At 42.6% G+C, this 21,612-nt stretch overlaps 2 protein-coding genes across 2 annotated transcripts; both read left to right on the forward strand.

Moving 5' to 3' along the window:
* The first annotated feature begins 1,305 nt into the window (after positions 1–1,305).
* btbd17b (BTB (POZ) domain containing 17b) lies at positions 1,306–5,904 on the forward strand. Its single transcript, XM_049561423.1, has 3 exons — positions 1,306–1,614; positions 2,919–3,204; positions 3,558–5,904. The coding sequence occupies exons 1-3, from the start codon at positions 1,527–1,529 to the stop codon at positions 4,630–4,632; spliced, it is 1,449 nt and encodes a 482-aa protein (XP_049417380.1). The 5' UTR covers positions 1,306–1,526; the 3' UTR covers positions 4,633–5,904.
* Positions 5,905–7,416: 1,512 nt separating this feature from the next.
* LOC125879506 (dual specificity mitogen-activated protein kinase kinase 6-like) lies at positions 7,417–21,242 on the forward strand. The gene is made up of 12 exons (XM_049561435.1): positions 7,417–7,745; positions 11,470–11,539; positions 13,105–13,153; positions 13,242–13,355; positions 13,596–13,715; positions 13,828–13,944; positions 15,700–15,751; positions 15,846–15,973; positions 16,493–16,570; positions 17,903–18,042; positions 18,311–18,356; positions 18,621–21,242. The coding sequence occupies exons 1-12, from the start codon at positions 7,727–7,729 to the stop codon at positions 18,702–18,704; spliced, it is 1,017 nt and encodes a 338-aa protein (XP_049417392.1). The 5' UTR covers positions 7,417–7,726; the 3' UTR covers positions 18,705–21,242.
* The last annotated feature ends 370 nt before the right edge of the window (positions 21,243–21,612 follow it).

A 21,612-nucleotide genomic window follows, 5' to 3' on the forward strand; every position in this document is an offset into this window, starting at 1 on the left:
TCCAGTTTGTTGCAGCAGGCTTCATTAGGGCTCCCCGGCAGCACCACTCTCCTCTGAGAACCTGTCAGGTTATTCATAGCAGTGCAGGCTCAGGTTGGGGTCCCGCAGGATGTTTCTTCTCCTGCATTTTTACTGCAGCCTGGCAGCCCTCAGGGCATCACCACAACCCAGTTCACTGTGAGATGATGCCTCTCCTTGTCTGTCTAATTTTGGAGCTATTTTAAACACATTTGTCACATTGCAGCATGTTAGTGTAAATATTCTGATTGGACTAACGGCCTAGTGAGATGCAATGAATATAAAAAAAATCAGATCCATACTTACTTTTTGGAGAAGATTTTAACTGGGGTCTCAGTATTGACTGACCCATCTCTGACTGACAGATCAATGCTAACTGAGGGATACATAAATGGCACTGTAAACATCTCTTTGAGCCATGACCAGAGGCGTTATCTGTTGTTGTCATCGCTGCCATTTCACATTAAAACATACTCTTCTAGTATCCCAGATGCCATATTTTATTCGAGGATGTGTGACTATTCCATGTCATGTGGCTCCCTTTGAGCTGTTGTAGCATTTCATATTGATTATCATAGCTTGAAGGTTAGTATGTTCCCTGCAAGCTGCAGACCATTAGCTCCATATCCAGCTGGAATTCATATCCCACACATTCATTAAACCCTCTGACCTCTGTGAGGTTTGTGATGCAACGGCTACACCTGAAACATGCTCTGGATCGGTAACGTGACTCCATAAAATCCTGACTGGCAGTTGGATTTGATAAACAGAGCTAGCCTTAAATTGATGAGCGGACCCTGCACCAATGAAATCATCCTCCCATTAGTGAGATTAACATGCCATCAGAGGAATAATTGCTCTCAGCTGAGAAACTGTCCTACAAAATGGATTGTGAAATTTGACTGACTGCAGTTTGTCACACATATTAAACCTCATTTACTTTTGGCAGATAGTCTCAGTGGCAACCTACTGTGATTAACTGACTAATTATATGATGCTGAATGTACTTAACTTAGGTATCATAAACAACATTTTGCAGTGCAGGAGATTCGCTGCATTCTGGGTGCCATTAAAACATGAAACTGTGTTAATATTGATTGTTAATAGTGCCTAACCTCCCTGACTTTTAAACTAAAAAAAACAGAAAAACAAAAACCATTAAGCTGAGTCCTTGGCTGGCCCAGTGCCGCTGATCAATGCCATGTAACATCCAAAAGGAATGGATGGAGAAATTCAAAATCAAAGCTGTCGCTATAGCAACGCCCCTGCCAGATTCCACCAATCAATGGAGTCCGTGGGGTTGCGAGATGCGCCAGGGAAAGGCCAGCGTCCTACATAAAGAGTGCGGGACAGGGAGCCGGGCGGCACACACGGGGCAACACACCTTTCTGCACGCACACGACAAAAAGGCACAGCAGCAGGAGGAAGAGTCAGGAGAAGAGTGGCACAGAGTAAGGAAGAGAGGGGGAAAGGACAAAGGAAGAGAGGCAGGGAATAACTGAGAAGATATGATACGCTCATGTGAACAAGGGATCCCTGCCTGGGTCTGTGTGGGCACCCTGCTCCTCTTAATCTGCTCTGTCACAGTTAGAGGAGGTAAGACATCAAATGCCATCAGTAGTTTGAATTGTTTGATTTTAGAGAGTCTATCACTCTTTCTTTAATATCCTACATTGTAAGAGAAGCTGTATTGTTCTATTTCAGTCCAGCTTCCCCCATACTGTCAGTGGGTAGTAGGGCACAGCATGAATGTGTGGCTCGTGCTCAGCCTCAGGGCAGGGGATGGTTATTTATCTATTCTACTCATCCTGTCGTCATCTATCTGTCTGCTGGGTGCAGGGAGAGACAGGCAAGTCCATTTGCTGCCTGGCTTTGTGCCGGCTCAGTGATACAGTACAGTACAAGCGCTGAGGGAAAGCTTTTCTTACTCCTTAATGAAGATCTGACTTTGACTGATTTTGACCAAAGCCACTGAAGGCCACATTCCTTCGCTGACAGATTAGATTTCATTTAAAAATTTACCCACGAGCCAAGGCTCATCTAATCCTATATTTAGGGACTGTGTATAAAATGTTTTATTCAGTGTTTTCAGCTCTTCTCAGCTTGAGTGGAAGAGACACTGAAACATTTTTTATTCATAACTTTTTACTTTGAATTGAACCTCTCATGTTTTTTTTTCTTTCAGAATCAGGAAAAAATCCTGCTTTCCCAGTTGTGATGAATTTGGTGATTTCTTTTTCAATTGGTCTCAGTGTGCCAGAATCATTTGTCAAAACACACCCCCACACCATCCTCAGCTGGCTCAGGGTGCTCGCTGGCTAATTGGAAAAAGGTTACTTTGAAGTGGGGGCGCTTGATTGTGGTAGAGATATGAAGACTGTGAGGCATTCCAGGGAGCCAGTGTGCTCCCCCTGTGTCTCATTAAACCCCCAGTAATAGGCCAACAAGGCTGCTGATGGTTGTGGCAGAATGGAAACAGCAGCGTGTCATGCTGAGTCTTTCATGTGTGATTCTCCAGTATGTGCCACTTGTGCTTGGGCCCACAGAAGCAGCCGTCTGCATAGCGCTGCAAACTCAGGATTTGTTTCTGAGGCACCTGGTGTCGGAGGTTTTCTGAGTCAGCCACCTGGCTCGTTCACTAATAACTGAGACCAGAAGAATGTGCAAGTCTGCTCTTCCCCTGACACATATTATCAGTTGTGGTTTAGCCTAAGAGTTAGGGAGCACTTTTCCACTTCTTGCTGTGTCAAACCTGATTTAAGTTGTAGAACAAACGCACACGAATTCTGCTGTGGGATCTTGGAAAGCAGAGTCAGACTGCTGCAAATTACAGTGATGAAAATAGAAAAGAAGGAAGAACTGTGCTGCTAGTCCATCATCTTGTCCTCTCTTTTCCACAGCTGCCCTTAAGCAGGAGGTAACAGTGGACAATGGGGCCACGGTGCTGAATCACTCCATGAGTTTGGTGCAGCGTATGGAGACCCTGCTGGCCCTGGGGAATGGCAGTGATGTCACTCTGCGGGTGCAGACCATCAACACGGATGAGGTGAAGGTGATCCAGGCCCACAGTCTGGTTCTCACGCTGCAGAGTGACGTGTTTGAGGAACTGCTGCTTAGTCGCAACAACAGCGCTGTGGTTTTGAGAGAGACGCCCGACTGTGCAGCTGTCTTTGACAAGTTTGTCAGGTGAGGATGACTCCGGTTGTGATCTTTTGTTCAGAGTTATTCAAGCTCAGTGAGATGGAAGCATTTAAGAGACAGTGGAGCTACTTGTAGATGCCACTGAATTTTCCACAAGTATAAAATTTAGATCTTCACACACCATTTTGCCTCTCTCCTTGGAGAAGTGAGATGCTCCATCTTGTGAAATATTCTAAAATTACACCTGCTGCTTGAGGCTCATAGTCGAAAATCGGACAGTGTGGGTTTATACAGTGACTCAGATGTGAGGAGAGAAAACAAGTGTTATGCCTTCCTGAAATATATATTTTTTTAAGCATGTCTTAGATGACTATTCCGGCTTTGTTTTTCTCTTGCAGGTATCTGTACTGTGGTGACATCTCAGTGCGGCTAGATCAGGCCATTTCTCTGCATAAGTTGGCCAGCAAGTATCACGTGTGGGCCTTGCAACAGGGTCTGACCCAATATATGACCCAGCATCTGTGTAGTGATTCGCCCTCTGGCCATGTGATTGGCTGGTACAACTATGCATTACAAATTGGGGACATGGTCCTGCGGGACAGCTGCCTGCAGTACCTGTCCTGGAACCTGTCTTCTGTGCTGCAGAGCGGAGAATGGGGCTCTATCAGCGAGGACCTGCTCCTCTCCTTGCTTCAGCGCTCTGACCTCATTCTGCAGAGTGAGCTGGAGCTCTACGAGGCCCTGGAGGCCTGGATTAGCCAGAACCAGCCTGTCAGTTCGACAGTTGAAAATGCCCTAAGGGCTGTTCGATATGGCATGATCCCCCCTCAGCACCTCTTCCGTCTTCAGAAGCAGTCTGCCCTCATGAAGAAGCATTATGAGTCAATCCGTGATCTGCTCTACCTTGCTTTCCAATTTCACTCCGCCTCACCTATCCAACTGGCCAAGTACTTTGATGTCAACTGCAGCATTTTCACTCCCCGTAACTACCTGTCTACCTCCTGGGGTTCCCCTTGGGTCATCAACAACCCCACCCGTGATGACCGCAGTTTCAGCTTCCAGACCCAGCTCGGGCCCAGTGGCCATGACTCCAGTAAGAGAGTTACTTGGAACGCCCTATTCTCCCCTCGCTGGCTCCCACTCAGTGCCAGGTCATCCTATACTGAGCTGGGTGCCATGCAGCCTACGCGCACAGATGGAGGTCGACCTCGCATCATTGTAACACCAGCCACTTCCAGTCCAGACTTTGCCGGTGTAAGTTTCCAGAAGACCGTGATTGTGATGGCAAGACAGCAAGGAAAAATAGTGGTCCGCCATGTCTACAACTTCCACCAAAGCACAGAGGAGGCCGGGGATTTCCTGGTGGATGCCGACCTGCAGCGCCGTGCATCAGAGTACCTGATTGACAGCTCCCTCTATCTGCACATTGTAATAAAACCTCTCTACCATACCCTCCTTGTTGCCAGGAAGTAGCGACAGGAATTTGGTGTGGCCTTACCGTTGGTCATCCACGCTCCACTCTCACAGTCACATGCACATGCTCCAAAGTAAACTCATATCCCAGCCCGTCTTCATGCTTCAGGTCTGTGACATCTCCATTGTTGATTAGTTTGTGCATTTTGTTGTCTTCCATCTATTCAACAAGGAGGTGTTTGATACAGTAAAGGACTCACAATATAACGGCTCAGCAGGAATTATCACAGTAATGATGGTGGGTTTTACAATATTTCATGCATACAAAAAAAACTTTACTGTACTGTATTTGTTCAGGTATTCTTTAGTCCAGCGGTTTGTTCCTTGCATTTATTAAATCTATGTGATGGTTAATGTTGTTTGCATAGGTGCTTTAGAAGTTTTGCTTTAAAATAAAATGTTATTGCTGTTAATTTTTATGCATTTCACCATTCCGCAGTCAAATATAGCTTTCAGTTCATTTCACTTATATCCTGTGACATACTCTTATATACTTGTTTGTTGTTTACATACCAAAATGTGTAAATTAAAGTGCAATCCCATCATCAGTGTTCCTTTGAATAGGCAACTGTAGTTGACTTGCAAGCAGTGGTGGGGAAACTACATTTAAACTGTCTATTAAAAGTAGTTAAATTAAATCTTAACTACATTAAAATAACTTGCTTGTTAAAGTGAAACTATTTCCAAAAAGTAGTTCAACTACATCCAAACAACAGCACAGGAAATGGTCACAATCTGAGTCTAAAATCTCATATTGTTACACGGACATACAACTGAACTCACACTGCTTGAAGTGTAGGTGTGTTAGATTTAGAGGCGGGGGCAGGCCAATCCTCATTGAGGCAGCCTGAGGATGAGTTTTAGGGAAAGGATAGAAAGCAGTTGTGTGGGTGGAATCAAGAAAAATGTTAAACTTATAGGGAAATTCATAGTCTTTGATTGCAGACAACTGTCATTAAATGACAACTGCGGCCAATTACCTGTAGCATTGTGCCATTTTGTATGGCAAAAATACGTCATGACAGTGCTTAAAATATGTAGCTTGTAATTAACTACATAAACTTCATGACCCAAAGTAGTTCATTACCAAAAAAGCTACTGAGATTTCAGTGTAATTAAACTGCCACCCATCAGCCTAGATAAACCAGTAATTGAACTACATGTAGTTCACTAAACCCCAACACTGCTTGCAAGACAGTGAGTCCTTTGGTATTTTTTTTTAATTTATTTATTGTTCCACATGCATTTTAACTAAACCAATATGTGATTTTCATCCAGAAACAAAAAAATATTAATAAAAGACAATAAAATAAAAAAAGTCTGTGTTTGCCTGTATTGAATTTGCAGAAATAAACTTTATTGAAGCAACAATAATGTATGATCTCACTGTAGTTTGATGATTTTGATGAGTTACAGCAGACATGTCCAAAGTCGGGGCCTGGGGGCCAGTTGTAGCCCATGGAATGAATGAAAATGGCCCCTTTTTGTCTTTTAAAATATAGTATATGTGGTCGACTTGTTTATACAAGCAGGATCACTTTGCGTTTTTTCTGTGCACCCCACGATGGTACGACTATCATGCACTCTGTAACCTAGCAGGAGGCGGTAAACAAGAAAAGAACGGTCACCTAACAGCAAACATTTCCTGCTAAATAGTGGACATGGCCACAGCAAAAACGTAACTGCCACATCTCTACCATCTCTTCATTAGCTCCGTGCACTCAGGCCGTTGATATCTCCAGATACACAATATCTAAGTTTGTCAAAAGCCACACACGGGGAGACAGGGCGTGAGGAGGCTTCCGAGGGTAGTGACCAGTTTCTTTGCAGCTGTAAGCCCAGCTAACAGTGCTCATTTTTTTGAGCAATGTCAAGTCAGTCTTAGGAAAATCATTTAAGTGTAGAAGGTGAGCAAGGAACACTATTCTCAAACATCTCCGGGAGATTAGAAGCAATTCAGAACCTCGCCACTCGAAGGCATTCCCAGAAAGTGTGAAAAAAGGTACCTGGGGCTTGCACAGGACACAAGAAGGTTCAGGGATAGTTTTCATTAAACAGAGCTTCCCAGGAGTCAAATATATTCTGTGAATAAAATTATAATGTGTGGTAAAGTCTGATTTCTAGTAGACAAAAGCATATTGGACCAGACTTTCATTCATTCATTCATTTTCTGTAACCGAGTATCCTGTTAGGAGTCACGGGGGGCTGGACCTTATCCCAGCTGACACTGGGCAAAAGGCGGGGTACACCCTGGACAGGTCGCCAGATTATCGCAGGGCCAAGGTATAGAGACACACAACCATTCACACCTACAGGCAATTTAGAGTCACCAAATAAGATAACCTGCATGTCTTTGGATTGTGGGAGGAAGTTGGAGTACCTGGAGAAAACCCATGCTGACATGGGGAGAACATGCAAACTCTGCACCTACCCTGTGTTAGAAGGGGTCTAAATGCCTGCCGTAATATAAGCTGATAACATTTGGTAACCAGACCACCTGTGCAGCTTGTGCAGGAGCAGTGAATAATTTTGCAGGGAAATATGTGTTTATCTCATTGGATGTAATTTTGTTGTTTGTGTTGTTTTTTAAGAGCCCATATGATGCCAGAAGCAGATGATCCTCAGGTATTTTCACATTATCTAATATGGCCCCCGTTTAAAAAAGTTTGGACACTCCTGAGTTACAGGAATTGATGGAAAAGACTTTCGCTTTGTGCCCACGCGGTAGAAAACTACATATCCCATGATGCTCGGCGCAAGGCAGGAAATACGCCATTACGTCGTTGGACCCTTCAGCTGTCAGACTTTGGCCACCCTAAAAGTGCAGGTTTTGTTAGCAAACTAACTCGGACTGTACAACCCGCGCTGACTTTATTCAAAGTTGTGCATTCATCTATTAATCGATTTTTGAGCGCGCGAGCCGCCGATCGAAGCGCTAACATTGCACGAGGACGAACCGTTTGATTTAATCGCTGCTAGTTTTTGCACAAGCCAGCGATCCTGAGCGGGTGTAAGGCTAGATGCAGGGAGGGAGGGAGTAAAAGAAGGCAAAAGTCTTTGTGCTTCCCTTCCCCCTCATCAAAGCAAAGGGGAAATGTCTCTGTCTAAAGGAGGTAAGTGGGTTTTTTCCACTGTTTTTTTGTGTAAACAACCGTGCATATGTGTCAAACATCGAGCTGCAGTTTGCGTGGAAGTAATTTAGCTAGCTATGTTTGAGAAATGTAACCTTGCCAGGTGGAAAGCTGCATGTATGAGAGGAGGAAAAAGAAGCTAGCCAGCATGTCTTGCTTTCTATCATTATGCGAAGTCTTTAGACAGACTGGTGTCTGAAGGTATTCATTAAAGACTCAATGATAGTGCGAGAAAGAGTAGTTTTTATTATTAACATGTTAGCTAAATGCTACACTCGCGTCTTCGTTCCCGTGTTGTTGTTAGCTACCAGCATTTTCTCGACAATAAAGGAGTTTTGCCAAGCTGTAATTAAGAACCAACTTGCCCCTCAGCTGGGAAATACCGCGCTGGGGTTAGTTTGTGTCTCTGGGTGAAGTGAAGCACATTGGGACCACAGGTGTTTGTGTTTTTCGGCCTCCTGACTCATGACTGATCGATTGTGTTGAGTCCTTTTGGTTTGGCCACTGTGTTAGCGCAAACAAATTTATAGCGCAGCGTCCATGTAAATGCTTTAATGCATGTTTTCCCCCTGGTAATGAAAATCCCTTTATTTTTTTAAAAGCAGGTGGCGATGCCAAGGAACCATGGCGCTATCACACACTTGGCTTCCGCCAGTCAGTTAGCGAGTCTGTGCTGTGTAATCACTGTGCACTGTTGAATAAAATACACACCTTGGAAAAATCAAGGTCCCTCCTCTGCGTCACACGGACACACACACACACACACACACACACACACACACACAGCATGATGATGATGTCAATTTACATTTCAAGTTCACCGCTTGTGCTGTTACACAATCATACTAGCGTTACCATGGTCGGGAGTACACATTGTTTTGAGAGGGCTGTGTAGATTGGCTGGGTGCTGCTCAGGCAATCACAGCCTTTGGCCTACCATGGCATGTTTTGACTTGCAGCACCAATACCTAGTGCAGCCTCTCTTTTGTTGACAGTTCACTGGCTGCAAGCAGATACTCTATAGCTGCTACACAGGTTCTGTGCTGTAATTGTTGTGTGCACCAAAGCAGGCCAGAGGTGTCTTTGTAAAAGTTATTCCCATTTTCTGGCCACTACAAGGAGTTGTGCCCAGCTGGTCAAAAGGGAGGAGAGGGCCCTAAGTGTATTGCAGTGCCGCTGTTCATGGTATTGCTGAGGCATGTTTAGAGATTGGGTTCTCCCTAACAGCACTGATAGGGTGGTGTGGAAGATTATATGTGCATGAGTCATCCTTTTCTGTATATGGACCCACTCTGAGGGTTGGAGCTTCCTGATGGTGATTCGCCACACAGCTATTGACACTTTGATCCCATGCACAATCCAGAAATTCTTGTTCACATTACGTATGAATTACTGCACTCTGGGTGGTTTCCACTAAACATCTTTTTTGACTTCCTAGGAGTTACTGCATTTCCTGTAAAAGCTCACCAATTCACTGCTACTGTCTTTAGTAGCTGATACTTATAACTAACACAGCAGCAGCAGCAGCAGCAAAAATACTGATTTAATCAGGATACTATGATTGATACTTACAATAAAAATATCTTTAGTGTGATAAATCTCTTCTCATGTGAGTGCAAAGGTTTTTTTTAATATATAAAATGCATTATGCAACTTGCACCATATTTGGATACAAAGCAAGGTTTCAGTGCACCCATTGATATAAATAGCATGAATTATAAGTGCTGGGATTGCTACTGTGCATCACCCACTCCCTTGAAACGCTTGGTGCCAAAATGGTTTCTGTGTACATGTTTCACCTGTGCAGCCTCCATATACTTTGACTGCAGCCGAGGCTGATGTCATGGCACTATTGTGTCCTATTGGGCTCAGTTCAAGGACCATGCAGGTCTTGCAGCAGAAAGCTGTTGTGAAGCTAGCCTCAGCTGGCCCTAAAGGGGACAGCGAGCAACAAGCAGGCCAAGTGAAGTGACATCATATTTCCCAAAGGGTCCTGACAGTTGTTGTGTTTTAAGCGGATGTGTCCAGTCTGACTGGCTGTGAGTCATATCCCACTCAACACTCCTGGCTACACTGTCACTGCACACACCGCACACTGCTACCTGAGAAATCCACTATTATTTTACAGTAAATATGTCCAGGAGTAACGTAGACTGAATTGAAACGAAAAAAGCACATATTTTGTCTTAAATTTAGTAGTTTTCTAGGTATCTCTTAAAAAGAGATTGTGCATGCCAGAAGTTTTGTTTGTGTGTCACACTAATTTTGGTCCATGAACAAAAGGCTGTCTTATTTGTCAGGTCGTCAGAAGGCTTCGAGTGCTTGTACTTTATCCCACGCAGAGGAAACGCAAAATCTATTTTTGACTGAGCATGTGTGAGTAAATCACACTTCAATCTCTCCCTACCACATGAGACTACTGTAGTCTGTCCAGACACTGTAGGCCTATTTTAGGGCTGCAGCACAAAATGGACCTGTCTGGCATTTCAGCAGTAGGCCATAGAATCTAAAATCTTTTGTAAAACTTCACTTCCCTTCCAGCTTAATCTAGCAAGGAGGGGTTTACCCAATCGTACTTCCTCCACACTAGAGTATTGTGACTCACTCAATGCCAAACACACAACCCCGCAGTAATAATGAGAGCTGTTGCATTTCTTCCAAAGTGAAGGTGCTTGTGCAGTAAACCAGTTTCGCTGAACCGGGGTAGAATAATTGCACAGGCCTGCATGCAGCAGTACAAGAACAGGAAATAACCAGCCGGGTCCAAACTGTTTCTCGTCATATCCCAGTGGGTGAAACTGTGACCAAGCACACACAAACAGAGGTCAAGAAAAGTGCTCCATCTTTCCTGTCGACCTTGCAACAAGAGCGAACACGCTGAACATGAGTGTCCGTGTCCAGAAGAGTTGAGTTGTTTTTCCTGTGTTGCTGCTCATAGGCCTGGTAGCTGTGTCATTCTGGCAGGGACTCGCAGCCCCTTGTGGGAAGTCCCAGAGGCTGCTGGTAAACTGTGTTTATGAATGGACTGCTGTCACTGATTTAACACAGAAAGGTCCCAGAGCTGCACGGTTTACAGCACCATTCTCTAGATATTAAAAAAATGTAAACTCAATTTGAGATTAGGGAAAAATGTGACATAATGGAAAAACCCATTGATGGTTGATTTGATAGCAGTTATCGTAATAGTAAAAAAATCTTCCCTAGCACCCCTCCTCCCTTCCATTTGAGTCATCATACCAATGTCGATTAGTCATTTAGTCCTCCTTTTCCCTGTTGCAGGGCCTCAGCTTCGAGTACACCTAATCTCCAGAGAGATAACAGATCATTTGTTGCTGTTTGTGTCAGAGGCAACTGCAAATTGTTTGCAACCTTGTAAAAACTCCTTACTACCAGAATAGAATAAAATTCCCTATCAATAGATTGATGTGGATATATGAAAACAAGCAAAGTCCATTTAGTTTGCACTTAATGCCCTGAATTAGAACTCCTGATCTCTCATGTGGCAGACCTTGTCACTAAACTCAGAGTAGTGTGGCCAGCGGGTTCATAACAGTCTGTAGATGTGAAAGTCCATTTGCCTCAGTCCTTCTACAAAACACTGCCAATCATACCAGCTTGTGGTTGCTGCTAAATACAGCTTTATTGATCACTGCATGTCTATGATGGAGATGAGATGGTAATGGTTTTCTAATTTCTTGTCTCTAAGGGAAGAAGAAGAACCCCGGGCTGAAGCTGGCCAAAGAAGTGTTTGTGCAGCCCCAACCAGCAGCAGCAGCGTAAGACTCCTTTTTACAGTGTGGAAGTGAGAGCAGCCAAACCATCCTCAGGCCACATCCACACTGATGCATTTTCATTTCAAAACAAAAATAATCTCTGTAAACACAAGTGTTTTAACACTGATTTAGAAATAAATGTTTATCACTGGACAGTAGAAAGCAGATTGTACTCTGCAGCTGGTTGCTTCGTTATAGAAAATACTATTGAGATGGAGGAGAGTAAGACCAGCAGTTTCTTTGCTTGGACTGATAATGAGGTAGAAATGTTATATAAAGTATCACATGAGTATAAAGTGGTCAAGGTGGCGAAAAACAAATCGGGAGTTGTCGCAAAACAAATATAGTGATGTGCTAGAGTGATAACATTGTCGGGAGCAATATCTAATGCTGGTGAAAGCCTAGACAATGGGAAAGGAGTACCCACACAAGAAGGTTGAAATTACAAAAGTTATGTAAACAGAGATGTGATGTTTTGGCTTGACACGTCATGACTAATAAGACATTACTGGGAAGGGAACACAAGTGTCAATCAGTACGTTTACATGACACTTGAAAAAAACAAATTATTGCCTTAATTCGACTATAACTGGACAACTGAAGTGCATGTAAACGCGTTACTCCGACTAATGTCAGAGTTCTCCAACTCCGATTAAGACACCCAGATAATGCAATTGGAATTCGATTTTCTCTGGCATGTATACGCCTTAAACAGAGTTAAACTAGACAATGCATGTGCGCACGCTCCACACCCCCCACGCTGGCGTATGACCCCGGAACAGACAAGACATGCTATTGTTGTAGCCCTCCAACAGCATACGGCGTTCTTGTCTGCCTCTCGAAATCACCATGACCACGAGGGATAGCGTGCACCTTATCTGCACAATCAGTAACGCGTACATTACATACGAGATGAACAAAGCTGTACGATTATCCACCTTGCTGTTGTTCGAAAATGCCAGTCTGCCGCCTGACTCCAGTTGTTTATTATTAAGTGACGTAAGAGGTCAACCGGAAAGGGGGCTGTATTAACCCGCTGAAACAACACATATCGCCACCTAGTGTTAAGGAGGAGGACACGTTCCTGCCAGTAATTAGATTTTCTCAGTTGCATGTAAACTGGGACAAGGACAGAAGTCCGATTAGACTCCAAAATCGAATTTTGAGCATAGCTCGATTAAGCTGTGCATGTAAACGTACTGATTGTCATTGTCAAAGTTCTCCGATTAGGGATTTCAAAGTACAACAGTAGTGTGGACTCTCGGCGTGAATGTAGCAACAGTTATATGCTTCAAAATGAAAACATATTTGTGTAGATGTAATTTGAGAGGATCTCAAATTCAGAGCCAAAGCTCTAAAATGACCGGGGCTATAAGAAAGAAATGCAATACAAAAATGCCAGGTGTTTTTTGAGGATTTTAAGATAAAAAATATTACTTTTAGCACTGACTTAAATAAATATTTGTTTCAAAATAATCTTGTAAGCACAATTTCTCTTAGAATCTGAATTTGCCATCACTGAACATTGTGATTAAAACTGACTACACACGGTCACTCTCTCCCTGCAGGCCACCTCGAGACCTTGACTCAAAAGCTTGCGTCACAATTGGAGATCAGGTAAGCTGTTGTATTCCTCTGAAACATGCCATTGTATTTTTGGCTGTGCTGAACACCCGTTAGTGTGACGCCTGCTTCCTGTGTCCAGAACTTTGTGGTGAAGGCTGATGACTTGGAGCAGATTGAAGAGCTGGGCCGGGGAGCGTATGGAGTGGTGGACAAGATGAAACATGTGCCCAGTGGTGTTATCATGGCTGTCAAGGTGGGATGGGAAGCTACTTCTCAGGTTACTTGATCTGTAAATGAGCCATTTTAAAATAGTACCATGACTCATAGATGTATTCAACATATGAGCTCAACTTGTAAACATTTAGATGAGGTCTATTAGAACTACATCATGTCACTCCAAGGGGTGGTATAGGACAGCAGACACCATTTGATTTTAGCTGCATCTGCCCGCTGATGACACTGGCAGCCAAATCTGTGATGTTTGTGTCCCCAGAGGATTCGTGCCACCGTCAACACTCTGGAGCAGAAGAGGCTCCTGATGGATCTGGACATTTCCATGAGGACAGTGGACTGCTTCTACACTGTGACCTTCTATGGCGCCCTCTTCAGAGAGGTGAATAAACTGTCACATTGATGACTGGTATGAACTCTTGCATACGTTATGTTGAGTGTGTGGTCATCTTGTTTCTTAATTTTGGGCCACATCTGTTTTTCTGTTTTTCCAGGGGGATGTCTGGATCTGTATGGAGCTGATGGACACGTCCCTGGATAAGTTCTATAAGAAGGTTATCGAGAAAGGCAGAGAAATCCCCGAGGACATCTTGGGCAAGATCACAGTAGCAGTACGTCCTGTCCCATATTTTACACTACAAGTGTACATTAAAGGAATAGTCACACATTTTGGAAGAGCACATGTTTTTGCTTTGTGTCCAAGAGCAAGATAATACTGCTGCTATTGAGCTCCAAGGTTCGGGCCCACCTCCTGTGCTCGGACTCATCTCCAACGTCAGGACCCATGGTGGAAAATCACGCGTTTATCACACTTCCTTATCAAAAATAACGTTTACGGAGCAAATTGTTTTATCATCCTTATCGTTAATGAATAATAAATCAAGCCGCCTACTGATTATATATTTAATGCATTGTATAACGTCCATGTCATTGTACAGGTAGGTCTATTATAAACCGACCGATCACGTGGTGTTTTTTTGGTCCAGAATATCCTTTGATTATGTTGAAAATAGGAACTTTTGCGCAACATTTTGGACAGACCATATGCACTGTGCCACAGGAAGTTAGCATAAAGACAAATTAGCTAACAGATCGATGAATGTAATACAGCTCTATATATACATTTTTTGGTGACATCTGTAACATTGGTAGCATACTAGCTATGTGACATAGAGCACGTGCATAGTGGACCGTACTTCTTTCAACAACATTTTTCACAAAACTGGCTACACACCTGATAGGCCGGCCTCCTCCCTTATTTGCCACCATGCATTATTAGTCCTGTTTTTGTACTGCTCCGTGATCATATTCCACAAGATTGGATGTCGGAAAACACTCAAAACAAACTTTTTTGCCATTTCTGTGATGGCATTTTTATCCATCTATAAAAAGATGCATTTCCTTGTGTTGAACACTAGGGGCGTACTCTTTATACTATACGGAAATACTGACGGTCGCAAAACCATTTGCTAACGATAGCTAGCTAAGCTCATTTTGTTAGCAAACTAACATCATTTCAGCTAATGTTTCTGTTAGTCTGTTAACCACTTTAGCATAGCTAGCTAATGTTCGCAAACTCATAAAGTTAGTACAAGTTATTGGCTGCTTTATATTATGTTACCTTCATAAGTTACAGTTGTATAGAAATATAAGGTTGCATTGTTTACCTTGGTACTGTTGGTGGAAGGTGTGTGGCTTATTCAAACGAATAAAAGCATGCCATCATATCCTGGTGATTGTCTTTGAGGGGCGTACACAATATCAGACTTTCTTCTCCAAAGTCGGGACCGAAAAGAATCTAGCGAAGGAGGTGGGCCTAAACCTGGAGGTCTGCAGTCAGAACCTTCTCATTATTTGTGGTTTTACGGAGAGTAAACATGCTGCAGTTATTTCTTGATGAACAATAGCTGGGTGCAGTGACTCTCTGAAGTCTTGTCATACTTGTGAGGTTGTCAGGCAACCAGCAATATAGCTGAGACAACTATGTATTGGTGGATAGACTACTGCTCTTCAGGAACAGTTGCATCATCACGCAACTCCTCCTAAAACCACAAATTACCATTTGTACATTTCTGTAGCACCAATCATTTGTGTTTTTTCCCTTCTACTTGGAAATAACTCTGTGGGTTGAGGTTGCATCCACTTCTTACTTAGATATGTGTTGTTTCGTAAAATATGTGAGACTCCAGAGAAATGACATCACCAGACCACACAAAAAGCAAATATAAAAAAAATAACAAAATTTGTTGGTATTTTCTACATATTGTTTTATTGTGGTTCATGAAAAAGTACATCTACAGCTAAAGTTCTCGAATACTTCTTGAGAATTCAGCCTTTTTCCTTAATTTGCTCCATTCACTCCACAGATTGTCAAGGCATTAGAGCATCTGCACCGTAACCTGTCAGTGATACACAGAGGTAATCACATCATCGGCATACACAGCTTTCAGTTTCCACCTTGTTAGCTTGCTGTGCTCTCTCTCATTATTTTCTCAACAATGTCCCTCTGCAGATGTGAAGCCCTCCAATGTTCTGATCAACACTAAGGGCCAAGTGAAAATGTGCGACTTTGGCATCAGTGGCCACCTGGTGGACTCTGTGGCCAAAACAATGGATGCAGGCTGTAAGCCCTACATGGCGGTAAGTGGGCACCAGGGATGAGACTTCCAGTACAGGCTAGCTGAAATGAAGAACAAGATTGACCAGAAATTTACAGAGAGATTGCCTGTGCCTGAGGTTGTGCAGTTCCAGAAACATTTTGAAATCTAGACCACAGACTGATACTAATCAGGCCTCTACTGTCCTCAGCTTTTAAACATCTTGTGTGGAATATAGGTTTACAAAATTAGTGCATTAGTTTATATCTTGTCAAAAAAACCCACAATTTTAGCTGACAGATTTTCACCTAATTACACCTTTTCACATCTTTACATTCCCTTTTTTAATTCTTTAATTCTTCTCTCTAAATAATGTCAGATTATTGAGATGGCTTTCATCAGTTTGTGTCATTTCAATTCCTTCTTTTTTTATTAATGTCTTGAAAATACATGTTTAAAATGTTCAGCAAACCTTGTTTCTAAAAGGCACAGTGTAATTATTGTTTAAATTATTTTCAGGTAGTGGTGGTTCTTAATCTGTTGCTAATAATTTCCATTTCAGCCTGAGCGGATCAACCCTGACCTCAACCAGAAAGGCTACAGTGTCAAGTCAGACATATGGAGTCTTGGTATCACAATGGTGAGTAGGGTTGGATATCGAAATGTGGCTCTTAAAGCTACAGATGGTAACTTTTATGAAAATAACGTTTTGTAATATTTGCAAATGTTTCTGTGTTTACACAGCACCAAATGAGATGGATAATCTGTAAAACAAAACAACATTTTTCTGCCTGCCCTAAACCCACTAGCACTACTACTGGGTTTAGGTTCACTGCTCATGAACTGAGGTCAAACTGTCAAATTAGGCAGCGCTGATCAAATATGAATCAAGATTCTGTTACTGCATTGCCTGTCTCTTACCTCAGATGTTTTTAGAGAAATATTTTAGTGTACTGTTTAGCTGTAACATGAGAAAGTTTGCTGCGGCTGGTGGGCAGGTCACAAACTTTCTCAATTTACAGCCAAATAGTACCTAAAATATGTTCCTGAAAACATTTGAGGTGAGAAACAGGCAGTGCCAAGTTCGACAGTTTGACCACAGTTCACAAGCAGTGATTGACATGGTTGACAGCTGGGTTAGAGACGACTCCTTCATTTACATGTGGAATGTGATGTGATATGTGTCAAAGTGCATCACAAGGAATGAAATCATAAAAGTATATCCCAGCAGTGAAAGTTGAGCTGCTTTCCGTTTTACACACTCTCGGTTCAGGCTGTGATGAGCGCCTTGTTTGTGGTTTGTTTTTTTGACGGTCATAATGTTCCCTTGTAATATACACCCTCAAGTTGGTCTGCAAATTTCAACAAAAGTATATATCGTCATTGTAATAATTACCACAATGGCTAAACTATGTCAAAAGAGATCTCTTTACAGGTAACTCATATTTCCAAACAGCACTAATGCTGAGTCATAGTGACCTTTGATAGTTGTGATACCTGTGCCATGTTGATTCCACATCAGTAATGGTCCATGCTGTCCTCAGTTATCACATAAATGCCTTACAGATTCATAGACTTTACATACAAGTATAGAACAAAATTCAAACATTTTAAAACCTTTACAGAAAGTTAATATTTGAATTGCAGTTGATAGTGCTACTTACCTAGTGTCTGAAAACGTTGCACTGCAGTCATATAATTTAATTCAAGCATGTTTAGTCTTTGTTAAACCAGCCCATCTCTGTCTCCTAGATTTACCTGCAGTTTATCAGTACATCCAAAAGTGACATTCTAAGCTTTGAAGAAGTCAGACTTAGCGCGAAACGTCACTTGTGGATGTGCTAATAAATTGCACTTACGGGAGCTAAAGTGTGCAGACCTATTTTCATGTTGTCTATTGCTGTCTTTCTGTCCAGCACCTGCCTCAAACATTTTTTTGATGTGTGTGACTGCTATGTTTTTTGTGTCCTAGATTGAGCTGGCCATTTTGAAATTCCCCTACGACTCATGGGGCACCCCGTTCCAGCAGCTCAAACAGGTGGTGGATGAGCCGTCTCCACAGTTGCCCGCCGACCGTTTCTCCCCAGAGTTTGTAGACTTCATCTCCCAGTGGTGAGCCTCGCACCCGATGACAAATTTACTCACTTCTTGTTCGCCTTGCTGTAAAAGAAAAAGTGGCACTGTTGAGGCCCAGCAGGGGTCAGTGTTTGCTCTGTGTTTACTGAAAAGAGGTAGTGTAACTGTCTGTGGAGCTGTCGTGTATGTCACTGGACTACTTTTAGATGTGGTTCTATATGAAGTTATAATACTTTCATATTTTTTATTTTATTCTTTTCTCACTTCTGCGTATCTTTTTTTTTTTTTTTTTTTTTTTTTACAGCTTAAGAAAGAAGCCAAATGAGAGACCAGCTTACACAGAATTAATGGTAAGTAGTTAAGATTTTTTTTTCTCTTACACCTAAAAAACAAACAACACATACAAATATTATTATGATTTATGTTACACTGTCCACTCTGCCATTATCAGCAATCCTGCTGTAATGATCAGTGTGCTCTGGTTCTTGCTTTTGTCCACAAGAGGCCAGGCTTTCCCTATTAACCCATGATGTGTGTATTTCACAAGTAAATAACAACATCATTAGATTCAAGAACACATTTCTGAGTTGTTGTTTTTTCCCCCTTTGACGCAGCAACATCCGTTTTTCACCGAGCACGAGCACGACCCCAAAGACACAGACGTGGCCAGTTTTGTCAAGGTCATCCTGGATGACTGATGGGCTCCCTCTGGGCCCCCGGCCCATCAGGGTAGGCGGGACCTCAGCAAACAAACCAATGGCCTACCTTTTTCTTTTTCCTTTTTTTTTTTTTTTTTTTTTTTTTTTTTTAAACTCACTGGAATGACAGACTCTTACGCACCCACACACAATGAGGGGTGTCCCAAAGACTGACAGCAGCCCAGCAGCACTGGAGTGGGAGAGTGGTGGTAATATGAACTCGTACGGTCAAAAACCAACTGGAGAGGTTTAATTCACTCCTCCAAGCTTCCTGTGTGTGCAATTATTCAACATGACAAATATGAACTGAACCAGATTATTATTATTATTATTATTTTTTTGTCTTCTTCTTTTGTTTTTGCCCCACTGCCCCTTTTTATCTCTCTCTCATCAGAATGGACAGAGCCAGCCATCATTTCTTTGTGACACATATTGTACTTTGAGTTTCATCTGCAAAACCAACAGTTAAATGTGTATGTTGTTGTGTATTGAAAGCTATATTTGCATATGCGTTTGTATGTTTTCTCATTATACAGAGTTTGATACTGTATATCATCGACAAGTGTGAATTTTACCGGACTAGGGCCTTATTTGTCAGATCGCGTCAGGTGAGCAGTTCCACCTGGTTCTGTGCTGAGGTGACTGGTCAGTGCAGGGGCTGCAGGAGGCTCCAGAGCTGAGGCAAAACATTTAAGAAATGTCAAAGGTCACATTCTGGACAGCAGGAGTTGTAAGTAATTTCCAGATCTCTTGGCAGTGTGAGGCAGGAATGTAAAGCATCCTGTATCATCTGATCCCGTAGTGATCCTTCATGCAGCGACCCCTCCGTACTCGTTGTCTTCTTTCTCGGATATTAACGGGTCGGCTTCAGTGCTGCCATCGTCACTACCTGGAAGTATTCAGGGGTTGCCGAATCAAGCTCACAGCTTTATCTCTTTCTGTGTGCCATTTTGCAAATCGTTCTCATGAATTACTGCATTAATTGTGTTGTTTTTTTTCCTCTTTTTTTGGACTTGTTCTGGCCTGCGTTTTGATTTTATTTCAGCCACATTTATCCCTTTTGCCTACCGTTCTCAATTCTGGACTCGGCATAGTCTTTTCATATGAGGCACTTATGTTTTGTTTTTTTTTCCCAGAGATCGTATCATGCATTACACAGACAGTATGTTAAGGAAATAATTTATGTGTTGAAGATGTAAATACTATCTCCTTTTTAATGTAACATGGCACTGTCCTGACCTGGCAGTGCAGATGAGTGGTAGAGTGGTTGGTAGTAGTTAGTTTTAACGCAGTGTGACACGCATACACAAACACTTGTACTCACAGGGCCAGCTGATTATCATACACCTATTTTGGACTGATGTGCTGTCAGGCTCCACCGCTCAGGTTTCTGTGCTCTCCTTCATGCGGAGACGGCCCCGTTTTATTTTCCCCCCCTAGGTCGTGCTCTCCTCGAGTGCCGGACCGAGAGCCTCTTTTCAGTCCACGGTGGGCAGCCATTATCTCTTCTCTCTGACCATACTATGCAGAGCCCCTTCGCCCTGGACACACACAGCAAGAGGCCCTTGCCATGTGGCAGTTCCCCCCCTCCCAAGTGTTCAGAGACTGTGATGATGATAGTGATGATGACTGCCACGCCTCTGTTCATGGTTAGCACTCATCGCCTCTCTGGTTTACACTGTAGTGCGACCTTTATCAAAAAGTCAGTGAGTTAGGAGTATTTATGATTGTGAATAATAAGGGAAAGCTAGCAACACCACAAAGAAGCTGCTATTGTTTTTTTCCCTTTTTATTTTTTATTTTTAGTCGGCCTTCTTTGGATGGCCATTCCCTTGGTGTGTAAAAGTGAGTTTTTACGCTGATCACAATGAGAATGGAACACTTGCTCTACCTCTTACTCCTTCACTCTATTTGCCACCTTTTCATGGGGTGGGACTGACAAACTTGAACTATGGAAAGACAAAAAAATAAAGGCTTTATTGTTCAGTATGTCCGTTTATAGCTTTCCTTTCGAGATTGATGCCGGTCTGGCAATTACAGTAGTTGTTTTTGGGAGGAGTTTTTCCTTATCTGCTTTGAGGGTCCAAGGACAGAGGGATGTTGTATGCTTTAAAGCCCTCTATGGCTAATTGTGATTTGTAATATTGGACTTTATAGATCTAATTGAAATTGAAAATTAATATTTGTACAGCCCTTTGAGGCATGCTTTGTGATTGGGCTACAGTGAACTTTGATTTGACTCATCTGTAATACATTTTGGGCTGCTTTTGGGTATGAAATGTTCTATATAAATAAATTTGCCTTGCCTAGTTCCTGTTCATGTGGGTAATACAGAGATTACAACAATCTCTGAGTTAAAAGGATAAGGCTGGCAATGTTCTACTTTTTTCCTATTGCCATGAAAAGACCAAAACTAACTCTACGAATGAAATATATGAACGATTTCTACAGTTCACGAGAGAGAGATTTTAGCAATCTTATAGGTTTAGTGCAGCCACACTGTGCGACATGATCTAATAAACTTGGGTACGACATCAAGTTTGATGTTTGTAGACAATAGCTTCCCATACTGAGTATGCAAGGATGCTGCACGGGTTATTACTTCTCCAACTGTGAAGCACAACACAGAGGGTCACATTGTTAAATAACCTAAAGTGTTGTGGCCACTATATACTGCGATGTGTCTGCATGAGTGTTTGCTAGTTGCTAGGCCGCTCTCCTGGCAGCTTTTTCCTTCCATGCTTCATCCTTCTTTACGTGATCATGGTAAGAGCTGGAGGACACATCATACAGGCAAGGCGTCCGCCGCAACTCCACAAGATTTTCCTCTTTGTTGGAATCAGACACATTCCTTTTAGCACGTTTTGCCTCCATGGCGAGCTGCTATCCGTCTGTTTGTCTGGGTTGA

Source organism: Epinephelus fuscoguttatus, linkage group LG19 (genome assembly GCF_011397635.1).
Source record: "Epinephelus fuscoguttatus linkage group LG19, E.fuscoguttatus.final_Chr_v1".
In the NCBI taxonomy this organism is placed as follows: Eukaryota; Metazoa; Chordata; class Actinopteri; order Perciformes; family Serranidae; genus Epinephelus; species Epinephelus fuscoguttatus.